The sequence below is a fragment of the Salmo trutta genome, chromosome 31 (genome assembly GCF_901001165.1).
Source record: "Salmo trutta chromosome 31, fSalTru1.1, whole genome shotgun sequence".
Lineage (NCBI taxonomy): Eukaryota > Metazoa > Chordata > Actinopteri > Salmoniformes > Salmonidae > Salmo > Salmo trutta.
In genome coordinates this window covers 26853517-26865910 of record NC_042987.1, presented here as the reverse complement: position 1 = coordinate 26865910, position 12394 = coordinate 26853517, and the positions used below count along the sequence as shown (strand labels likewise).

Genomic DNA, 12394 nt, shown 5'->3' with positions numbered 1-12394 from the left:
TCCCGGAGCTATGGTCCCGGAGTTATGGTCCCGGAGCTGTGGTCCGGAGCTGTGGTCCCGGAGCTATGGTCCGGAGGTATGGGCCGGAGCTATGGTCCCGGAGCTATGGTCCCGGAGGTATGGGCCGGAGCTATGGTCCCGGAGCTATGGTCCCGGAGCTATGGTCCCGGAGCTATGGTCCGGAGGTATGGTCCGGAGGTATGGGCCAGAGGTATGGGCCGGAGGTATGGTCCGGAGGTATGGGCCGGAGCTATGGTCCCGGAGCTATGGTCCCGGAGCTATGGTCCCGGAGGTTTGGGCCGGAGCTATGGTCCCGGAGGTTTGGGCCGGAGCTATGGTCCCAGAGCTATGGTCCCGGAGCTATGGGCCGGAGGTATGGGCCGGAGGTATGGGCCGGAGCTATGGGCCAGAGCTATGGGCCAGAGGTATGGGCCGGAGCTATGGGCCGGAGGTATGGTCCCGGAGCTATTGTCCCGGAGGTATGATCCCGGAGCTATGGGCCGGAGCTATGGGCCGGAGGTATGGGCCAGAGCTATGGGCCGGAGGTATGGGCCGGAGGTATGGTCCCGGAGCTATGGTCCCGGAGCTATGGTTCCGGAGCTATGGTCCCGGAGCTATGGTCCGGAGGTATGGGCCGGAGCTATGGTCCCGGAGCTATGGTCCCGGACCTATGGTCCCGGAGCTATGGTCCCGGAGTTATGGTCCCGGAGCTGTGGTCCGGAGCTATGGTCCCGGAGCTATGGTCCGGAGGTATGGGCCGGAGCTATGGTCCCGGAGCTATGGTCCCGGAGGTATGGGCCGGAGCTATGGTCCCGGAGCTATGGTCCCGGAGCTATGGTCCCGGAGCTATGGTCCGGAGGTATGGTCCGGAGGTATGGGCCAGAGGTATGGGCCGGAGGTATGGTCCGGAGGTATGGGCCGGAGCTATGGTCCCGGAGCTATGGTCCCGGAGCTATGGTCCCGGAGGTTTGGGCCGGAGCTATGGTCCCGGAGGTTTGGGCCGGAGCTATGGTCCCAGAGCTATGGTCCCGGAGCTATGGGCCGGAGGTATGGGCCGGAGGTATGGGCCGGAGCTATGGGCCAGAGCTATGGGCCAGAGGTATGGGCCGGAGCTATGGGCCGGAGGTATGGTCCCGGAGCTATTGTCCCGGAGGTATGATCCCGGAGCTATGGGCTGGAGCTATGGGCCGGAGGTATGGGCCGGAGCTATGGGCCGGAGCTATGGGCCGTAGGTATGGTCCCGGAGCTATGGGCCGGAGGTATGGGCCGGAGGTATGGGCTCAGAGCTGTGGGCTCAGAGCTATGGGCCGGAGGTATGGGCTCAGAGCTATGGGCCGGAGGTATGGGCTCAGAGCTATGGGCCGGAGGTCTGGGCCGGAGGTATGGGCTCAGAGCTATGGGCTGGAGTTATGGTCCCGGAGCTATGGGCTGGACACTGGTCCTCAGCATTCCACTCAAATGGAGAAATGCAACTCTTTGTTCTCGTTCTCTCTTTTTGAAACAGAAGGGAAGTGGAAATAGAAGATACATCTTGCAGGGTCATTTCATTTCTGCCATCAAGTGTTCTTTTCTGGAACAAACTCAGGTCGTTTTCAGCAGTAAAACTCATCAAAGTGCTCTTTCATGGCTAAACTTCAACCATGGAACAGGACTGAGAATGTATGAAAACATACTCTGCACTGTGATGATTGTATAACTGACTCTAGCCTCTCTCTCTCTCTCTCTCTCTCTCTCTCTCTCTCTCTCTCTCTCTCTCTCTCTCTCTCTCGTGTAGAAACGTTGATGGACACTCGGGTGGCTACTGCTGAGCTAGGCTGGACGGCCTACCCTGCATCTGGGGTGAGTAATAATAACAGGACTACAGACAGACAGACAGCACCATAAATAGACAGTGGTAGAAAGATGTGTTGGTATTGTCACTAGCTACCTTCTTTGTAGTCTGTCTGTTGGACCCACTCTGGTATTACTGATGGGAGAAAAAAAAGGCTACAGTTACATATCGGGATATTATTTTTGCGCTAGTTGGATGTACTTGTACCAAAACTCCAGTATTTTTCCTTCATGGCTTGTCCTCTGTTTTCAGGACTTATTTCCATTACTGATCACAACTCATTTTGTAATGGCTCTCTCTTATCCCTCTGAAGCAGACATATGGTGAGCAATATGTTTGAAACAACGAATTGCATTTAAATCACAGTATCGAATCGCAGCACATATGGAATCGTGAGGTTTCGCAATACATATCGTATCGGCACCGAAGTATCGCAGTAATATCGTCTCTTGAGGTCCCTAGCAATTCCCAGCCCTATCTGGTATGGGCAATGGTAATGCAAGAAAAATACCTTTCTGTACACACAGTATATTTTTCTCCATAACCCAATGAGCCAATCAATGCCATCCTCAACACGTACAGGTACAGTTGGCCTAATGTATGTCCAGACAGACAGACATAGAACTACATTAGCCACTGTGATCACCATTACAGTGTTATAATCTCCCCATTCATAATGACTTAAAGACGTAATGGCTGCAGAGCCATGAGAAAACATCTAAAATAATGTCCCGATATGGAACTGTATAGATTTTCCCCCGTTACTACTGTCTAACATGAACAGGCTCTTTGGCACTTTGAGGGGTTTTACACACACGTCCCAAGGAGTTTCACGCCACATAGAACACAACAGTGGAACAGTGGTCAGGCTGACACACACACACCCCGTCTTCAAGCTGAGACACTGACAATGGATGGGAAGTCCTCCTGAATGAGCGAATGTCTTGCTAAAGGTAGGCCGTGATGTACTGAGGACTGAGGACTGAGCTGAGACTTGGTTGAGCCGAGGGTGTGTATCTGTGTGTGTTTGTGCATTTGCACGTGTGCTTGTGTGTGAGGGGACTCAACATGAACACAACACACAAGGAACAGAAAGGATTGAAAAGGAGACAGAGTTTGTAGTAGTCTCATTCGGTCTCGAGAGCAGCCTTAAATGTTGACAAACATTCTTCATTGTTTCATTTCCAAAAGAACCTGATGACAGCTGTCCAAAAAAAATGCTGTTCATTTAAAATGAGACGGTACTACAAAACAAATCCAATGATTTATTTATTTATTTATATATATATATATATATATATATATATATACACTAGATGACTGACAGGGGGCGCTGTGTTGAAGCCACCATGCCTCAATCCACCAAGCCTCCCCACCATTGTAAAAACATATATATTGGAAGCTATAGAAATGCATTTATTAATGTCTACACTCATTTTTGCCACGTTTATTACATTATAGACACCTTATTCCATACTTTTAAATGATATTATCTGAGCTATACATACAAATAAAACAACACAAATATATTTTCCTTGAAGTATAATTTATATACATGACTAATGTTACTGTCCCCACTACAACTAAGAAATAATTAAATACATGTACTTTTGTCCTTGAAACATGTCATTGAAATACTGTAGAAAACCCATTAATTCCTATGGAGGACTGCTCCTACTGGGGAGTACCAATATGGCCAACCAGTGGCTTCAAAGCCTCTCATTGGCCGATACATAGCATCAGCAATCCAGGGTTTATATATTAAATTGAAAAAAAAAACTCATTATCACAGATGAAGGCAGATAAAACAATTCCGACCTGGTAACGTGACAGTTTTACTTCCTGGCTGACTGTGAACATACAACTGTGACAGAATATGACAGAGAAATTGACTTATTCAGCAATTCTTTTCCTCGGTCTTGAGCCATATAAACAGACATTGAAAGGTCTTAAATGTTAAGTGTTCAACCTGGTGCATGTAAAGTTCTAGCAAGGAATTCTGTCAAACACACTGGCAGAGTAGATAGACCACTGTTCTCCTCACAGCCTGACAGCCGTTACAGAGAGCTATGCATGATGTTGATGTCAGGTTGCATCAGTACTACATCATTACTACATCAGTACCACATTGAGTGGAGCTCTCGCCTCTAGGGAGTTTCATCACACACACTACACACACACACACTTCCTACTAGAGGCATGAACTACTGTGGTTCTTCTGTAGGATAGTGGGGTACTGTATGATGTAGAGTGGGAGTTATCCCTAGGCGCTGAACTAAGGTCCATTTCCTGTTTCCCCCTAATGGTTAAAACTATCTTAAGCTGATCCTAGATCTGGGTCTAAGGCCAACGTCTACCTGGAGGGTATGAAGCTTGTCGTTTTTTAAAGACATTTCAAGACAGGCAATTAGACTTTTGCTGAAAAGTGAGAGGAGACGGCTGGTGTTTTTAGTAAGGACTTAAGTAGTCGCTCTGTTGGGATTTTCATTGAGGCTTGTTAAGTAAAGGCACTAAAGGAGTTATTGTCTCTTGTTCACAGTTGTTTTTAAGTATCTCTAGCTGTAAGAGTTCAGGGATTGAGACTTGCTGCAGGGAGAATACGTTCTTACAACCAGAACAACTTGGCATTCTTGACCTTGCTGTGTGTGTCTGTGCGAGAGAGAGAGAGAGAGAGAGAGAGAGAGAGAGAGAGAGAGAGAGAGAGAGAGAGAGAGAGGGGGGAGGCTCCGGGTGCAGATAAGCTCAAGGCAATGACACAGTATGTCTGAGAGAAGAGGTCAATCCAGCAATGAGCATGTACGCACACGCACACACACACCAACTCAGTATTAACAGACAGAGTTTAGTTGGACAGAGTTTTGTTTGGACATTTGTTAAAGGATATATTTCCAGACGGTAAAAGGAGAGGTTTCGGCGATGTCAGACGTTAGGAGGTAGTTACATCCTGTAACACCCCGAGGCTGAAAACTGCAGCATGATGTTACAAGGCCTCAGTTGAGAACCTTGTTTGTGTCTCATATGCTGTCTTGTGTACCTTAAACAAAGAGCATAGAGAGCATGAAAGTGTATAACAAAAGGAGAAAATTATTAACTTGGCATATGTCTTATTAAAGGTATGTGAAGTCATGGAGTAGAAGTCCCACTGATATAGTGGTCTGTATGAATACAGGAGGTTTGATGTGGATTCCATCCTGCTCAGGACAGACTCTGTATGAATACAGGAGGTTTGATGTGGGTTCCATCCTGCTCAGGACAGACTCTGTATGAATACAGGAGGTTTGATGTGGGTTCCATCCTGCTCAGGACAGACTCTGTATGAATACAGGAGGTTTGATGTGGGTTCCATCCTGCTCAGGACAGACTCTGTATGAATACAGGAGGTTTGATGTGGGTTCCATCCTGCTCAGGACAGACTCTGTATGAATACAGGAGGTTTGATGTGGGTTCCATCCTGCTCAGGACAGACTCTGTATGAATACAGGAGGTTTGATGTGGGTTCCATCCTGCTCAGGACAGACTCTGTATGAATACAGGAGGTTTGATGTGGGTTCCATCCTGCTCAGGACAGACTCTGTATGAATACAGGAGGTTTGATGTGGGTTCCATCCTGCTCAGGACAGACTCTGTATGAATACAGGAGGTTTGATGTGGGTTCCATCCTGCTCAGGACAGACTCTGTATGAATACAGGAGGTTTGACGTGGGTTCCATCCTGCTCAGGACAGACTCTGTATGAATACAGGAGGTTTGACGTGGGTTCCATCCTGCTCAGGACAGACTCTGTATGAATACAGGAGGTTTGACGTGGATTCCATCCTGCTCAGGACAGACTCTGTATGAATACAGGAGGTTTGACGTGGGTTCCATCCTGCTCAGGACAGACTCTGTATGAATACAGGAGGTTTGACGTGGGTTCCATCCTGCTCAGGACAGACTCTGTATGAATACAGGAGGTTTGACGTGGGTTCCATCCTGCTCAGGACAGACTCTGTATGAATACAGGAGGTTTGATGTGGGTTCCATCCTGCTCAGGACAGACTCTGTATGAATACAGGAGGTTTGACGTGGGTTCCATCCTGCTCAGGACAGACTCTGTATGAATACAGGAGGTTGACGTGGGTTCCATCCTGCTCAGGACAGACTCTGTATGAATACAGGAGGTTTGACGTGGGTTCCATCCTGCTCAGGACAGACTCTGTATGAATACAGGAGGTTTGACGTGGATTCCATCCTGCTCAGGACAGACTCTGTATGAATACAGGAGGTTTGACGTGGGTTCCATCCTGCTCAGGACAGACTCTGTATGAATACAGGAGGTTTGATGTGGGTTCCATCCTGCTCAGGACAGACTCTGTATGAATACAGGAGGTTTGACGTGGGTTCCATCCTGCTCAGGACAGACTCTGTATGAATACAGGAGGTTTGACGTGGGTTCCATCCTGCTCAGGACAGACTCTGTATGAATACAGGAGGTTTGACGTGGGTTCCATCCTGCTCAGGACAGACTCTGTATGAATACAGGAGGTTTGACGTGGGTTCCATCCTGCTCAGGACAGACTCTGTATGAATACAGGAGGTTTGACGTGGATTCCATCCTGCTCAGGACAGACTCTGTATGAATACAGGAGGTTTGACGTGGGTTCCATCCTGCTCAGGACAGACTCTGTATGAATACAGGAGGTTTGACGTGGGTTCCATCCTGCTCAGGACAGACTCTGTATGAATACAGGAGGTTTGACGTGGGTTCCATCCTGCTCAGGACAGACTCTGTATGAATACAGGAGGTTTGACGTGGGTTCCATCCTGCTCAGGACAGACTCTGTATGAATACAGGAGGTTTGACGTGGGTTCCATCCTGCTCAGGACAGACTCTGTATGAATACAGGAGGTTTGACGTGGGTTCCATCCTGCTCAGGACAGACTCTGTATGAATACAGGAGGTTTGACGTGGGTTCCATCCTGCTCAGGACAGACTCTGTATGAATACAGGAGGTTTGACGTGGGTTCCATCCTGCTCAGGACAGACTCTGTATGAATACAGGAGGTTTGGTGTGGGTTCCATCCTGCTCAGGACAGACTCTGTATGAATACAGGAGGTTTGACGTGGGTTCCATCCTGCTCAGGACAGACTCTGTATGAATACAGGAGGTTTGATGTGGGTTCCATCCTGCTCAGGACAGACTCTGTATGAATACAGGAGGTTTGGTGTGGATTCCATCCTGCTCAGGACAGACTCTGTATGAATACAGGAGGTTTGATGTGGGTTCCATCCTGCTCAGGACAGACTCTGTATGAATACAGGAGGTTTGATGTGGGTTCCATCCTGCTCAGGACAGACTGACTGTGTCCCAAATGGCACCCTATTCCTTATAGGGCGCACTTCTTTTGACACAGACTCTGTTTATTGTGTTAGTGTGTTGTTGCTGTAAGTGGCCAACCGGGCTCTCCACTTCTCTGCTTGACCCCAATAACACAGAGACTGACAGGCTTGTGTGTGTGTGTGTGTGTGTGTGTGTGTGTGTGTGTGTGTGTGTGTGTGTGTGTGTGTGTGTGTGTGTGTGTGTGTCTGTCAGTAAGGGTACACTGTCCTTCTCTCAGCACATATCAAAGTTGCAGGTTAAAGTTAAATCTAGACTTGGTTTCCTCTATCGTAATCGCTCCTCTTTCACCCCAGCTGCCAAACTAACCCTGATTCAGATGACCATCCTACCCATGCTAGACCATTCGGCCATCAGATTTGCCACCAATGCTCCTTATAGGACACATCACTGCACTCTATACTGCTCTGTAAACTGGTCATCTCTATATACCCGTCGCAAGACCCACTGGTTGATGCTTATTTATAAAACCCTCTTAGGCCTCACTCCCCCTATCTGAGATATCTACTGCAGCCCTCATCCTCCACATATAACACCCGTTCTGCCAGTCACATTCTGTTAAAGGTCCCCAAAGCACACACATCCCTGGGTCGCTCGTCTTTTCAGTTCGCTGCAGCTAGTGACTGGAACGAGCTGCAACAATCACTCAAACTGGACAGTTTTATCTCCATCTCTTCATTCAAAGACTCAATCATGAACATTCTTACTGGCAGTTATGGCTGGTTCGCGTGATGTATTGTTGTCTACCTTCTTCCCTTTGTGCTGTTGTCTGTGCCCAATAATGTCTGTACCATGTTTTGTGCTGCTACCATGTTGTGTTTCTACCATGCTGTGTTGTCATGTTTTGCTGCCATGCTATGTTGTTGTCTTAGGTCTCTCTTTATGTAGTGTTGTCTCTCTTGTCGTGATGTGTGTTTTGTCCTATATTTATATTTTATTATTTGTTTTATTTTTAATCTCAAGCCCTCGTCCCCTCAGGAGGCCTTTTGCCTTTTGGTAGGCCGTCATTGTAAATAAGAATGTGTTCTTAACTGACTTGCCTAGTTAAATAAAGGTTACATAAAAAATACATTCAAAAAAGGGCTTAACAATGAAAATGGCAGTGCTTTGAAGTTGTTAGCTCCTATGGTATAACCATGACATGTCAGGTGACCACATGTAGACATACACACTCACACACACACATATGACATATCCATTATGTTGACATCTATATGAAGTAGACAAGCAGAATGGACCCACAAGCCAAGCTGATGTGTCCTTCTATTCACAGCATAATGACTCATATACACAAACCTACATGGTCTTTGCCTCTCACTCACTCTCACCCACCCTCACTCACTCACCCAGCCTCACTCACTCTCACCCTCACTCACTCACTCTCACTCACTTACTCTCTCTCTCTCTCTCTCTCTCTCTCTTTATTTCATTCTTTCTTTCTCTCACTCTCTGTCTCACACACACACGCACTTGCTCACACAGACACACACACGCGCACACACACACACACACACACACACACACACACACACACACACACACACACACACACACACACAGACACACACACGCGCACACACACACACACACACACACACACACACACACACACACACACACACACACGCGCACACACACACACACACACACACACACACACACACACACACACACACACACACACACACACACGCACACACACACCGTGGCTCCCGCAGAGCTGCTCTGTAAGGATGAATGAAATATGGTGTCCCAAAGAGACTAGGGCCTTTTTGACCTCTACCCTTCAGCCATGCAGCAGGCAGGGGCAGGCAGGTGTAAAAGGTAATGGCTCAGACAGACAGACAGACAGACAGACAGACAGACAGACAGACAGACAGACAGACAGACAGACAGACAGACACGCATACGCTGGCCAGTGTATGAGTCTGGAGAACTGCCTCTCAGATAGAGGACAGGGGGAGGAGGGGAGGAAAGGGGAAGAAGGAGAGGGATGAATGTCAAAAATAGAAACAGAGGAAAAGGAGAGGGAGAGGTGGGGGACAGAGGGTTTTTCAAAAGAGGGGTTGCTGGATTAGAGAAACCTTACAAGTGGAACAAAATGGGAAAATGAGAGGTGGGCAAGGAAAGAGGGAAGGAGTGAGAGGAGGGGGGCTTTCAGTAGAGGGGGCGAAGGGGGGCGTGTAGGATTAGGGGAACCTGGAGTGAATGGAGAGAAAGAGGAAAAGAGGTCGATTGTGTGTGAAGAGTGAAGAAAGAGGGTGGCTGTGTATTGGTTGAGTGTGTTTGCGTGTGAATGAGAGTCTGGGTTAACTCATGTGACTCCATGGGTCAGGGATGGAACACAGGCTTATGGGCTGGCGGCTGCTAGGAATAGCAGATGGTATGGTGCTATGGGAAGGAGTAGCAGAGGGTAGGGTGCTAGGGGTAGGAGTAGCAGAGGGTAGGGTTCTAGGGGTAGGAGTAGCAGAGGGTAGGGTGCTAGAGGTAGGAGTAGCAGAGGGTAGGGTGCTATGGGTAGGAGTAGCAGAGGGTAGGGTTCTAGGGGTAGGAGTAGCAGAGGGTAGGGGGCTAGGGGTAGGAGTAGCAGATGGTATGGTGCTATGGGTAGGAGTAGCAGATGGTAGGGTGCTAGGGGTAGGAGTAGCAGAGGGTAGGGGTCTAGGGGTAGGTTAGGGTGCTACTGGTAGCGGTAGCAGAGGGTAGGGTGCTAGGGGTAGGGGTTAGGGTGCTACAGGTAGGGGTAGCAGAGGGTAGGGTGCTAGGGGTAGGGGTTAGGGTGCAACAGGTAGGGGTAGCAGAGGGTAGGGTGCTAGGGGTAGGTTAGGGTGCTACTGGTAGGGTTAGCAGAGGGTAGGGTACTAGGGGTAGGTTAGGGTGCTACAGGTAGGGTTGGCAGAGGGTAGGGTGCTAGGGGTAGGAGTAGCAGAGGGTAGGGTACTAGGGGTAGGAGTAGCAGAGGGTAGGGTGCTAAGGGTAAGGGTTAGGGTGCTACAGGTAGGGGAGACAGAGGGATAGTGCTGAGAGTAGTGGGCTAGGGGAGAGGGATAGTGAATAGGGTATAGGGAAGTATGGATGTGGGCGCTGACTGAGGTTCAGATTTGTGTCTGAAAGGGGAATTTGGCTGCTAGCATAGGACTATGATCCTAGTCCTCATATAGCTGCACTGTAGCTGCAGCCCTGTCGCTGTGAGAGGAGAGGTCTGGGATACAGTCGCTGTGAGAGGTGGGGTCTGGGATACAGTCGCTGTGAGAGGTGGGGTCTGGGATACAGTCACTGTGAGAGGTGGGGTCTGGGATACAGTCACTGTGAGAGGTGGGGTCTGGGATACAGTCACTGTGAGAGGTGGGGTCTGGGATACAGTCACTGTGAGAGGTGGGGTCTGGGATACAGTCACTGTGAGAGGTGGGGTCTGGGATACAGTCACTGTGAGAGGAGGGGTCTGGGATACAGTCACTGTGAGAGGTGGGGTCTGGGATACAGTCACTGTGAGAGGTGGGGTCTGGGATACAGTCGCTGTGAGAGGTGGGGTCTGGGATACAGTCACTGTGAGAGGTGGGGTCTGGGATACAGTCACTGTGAGAGGTGGGGTCTGGGATACAGTCACTGTGAGAGGTGGGGTCTGGGATACAGTCACTGTGAGAGGTGGGGTCTGGGATACAGTCACTGTGAGAGGTGGGGTCTGGGATACAGTCACTGTGAGAGGTGGGGTCTGGGATACAGTCACTGTGAGAGGAGGGGTCTGGGATACAGTCACTGTGAGAGGTGGGGTCTGGGATACAGTCACTGTGAGAGGTGGGGTCTGGGATACAGTCACTGTGAAGGTGGGGTCTGGGATACAGTCACTGTGAGAGGTGGGGTCTGGGATACAGTCACTGTGAGAGGTGGGGTCTGGGATACAGTCACTGTGAGAGGTAGGGGTCTGGGATACAGTCACTGTGAGAGGTGGGGTCTGGGATACAGTCACTGTGAGAGGTGGGGTCTGGGATACAGTCACTGTGAGAGGTGGGGTCTGGGATACAGTCGCTGTGATAGGTGGGGTCTGGGATACAGTCACTGTGAGAGGTGGGGTCTGGGATACAGTCACTGTGAGAGGTGGGGTCTGGGATACAGTCACTGTGAGAGGTGGGGTCTGGGATACAGTCACTGTGAGAGGAGGGGTCTGGGATACAGTCACTGTGAGAGGTGGGGTCTGGGATACAGTCACTGTGAGAGGTGGGGTCTGGGATACAGTCACTGTGAGAGGTGGGGTCTGGGATACAGTCACTGTGAGAGGTGGGGTCTGGGATACAGTCACTGTGAGAGGAGGGGTCTGGGATACAGTCACTGTGAGAGGTGGGGTCTGGGATACAGTCACTGTGAGAGGTGGGGTCTGGGATACAGTCACTGTGAGAGGTGGGGTCTGGGATACAGTCACTGTGAGAGGTGGGGTCTGGGATACAGTCACTGTGAGAGGTGGGGTCTGGGATACAGTCACTGTGAGAGGTGGGGTCTGGGATACAGTCACTGTGAGAGGAGAGGTCTGGGATACAGTCACTGTGAGAGGAGAGGTCTGGGATACAGTCACTGTGAGAGGTGGGGTCTGGGATACAGTCACTGTGAGAGGTGGGGTCTGGGATACAGTCACTGTGAGAGGTGGGGTCTGGGATACAGTCACTGTGAGAGGTGGGGTCTGGGATACAGTCACTGTGAGAGGTGGGGTCTGGGATACAGTCACTGTGAGAGGTGGGGTCTGGGATACAGTCACTGTGAGAGGTGGGGTCTGGGATACAGTCACTGTGAGAGGTGGGGTCTGGGATACAGTCACTGTGAGAGGTGGGGTCTGGGATACAGTCACTGTGAGAGGAGAGGTCTGGGATACAGTCACTGTGAGAGGAGAGGTCTGGGATACAGTCACTGTGAGAGGTGGGGTCTGGGATACAGTCACTGTGAGAGGTGGGGTCTGGGATACAGTCACTGTGAGAGGTGGGGTCTGGGATACAGTCGCTGGAGTAGAGGAATGGCAGTGGGTGGGAGGGGTGGAAGTATGGAGCGTTGTGGGGAAAAGGGGGAGAGATTGGTGGATGATGGGCTGGGAGGAAGTGAAATTGGGTAGAATAAAGGGATGATTGGGTGAAGTGGAGGTGAAAGCCCTTCTCCTAGCCTATGACAGCTGTGTGTGTGTAGGGAGGGATGACCTAATTGGT

At 49.9% G+C, this 12394-nt stretch overlaps 1 protein-coding gene across 5 annotated transcripts in view; it reads left to right on the top strand.

The window, feature by feature from the left end:
* The window catches only part of LOC115169838 (ephrin type-B receptor 1), a 394957-nt gene that overhangs the window by 129002 nt on the left and 253561 nt on the right, over positions 1 to 12394 (top strand). For all 5 annotated transcript variants that reach the window (XM_029725852.1, XM_029725850.1, XM_029725847.1 and 2 more), the window contains exon 2: positions 1775 to 1839. In XM_029725852.1, coding sequence (XP_029581712.1) covers positions 1775 to 1839 — 65 coding nt within the window. The remainder of the gene's footprint in view (positions 1 to 1774; positions 1840 to 12394) is intronic.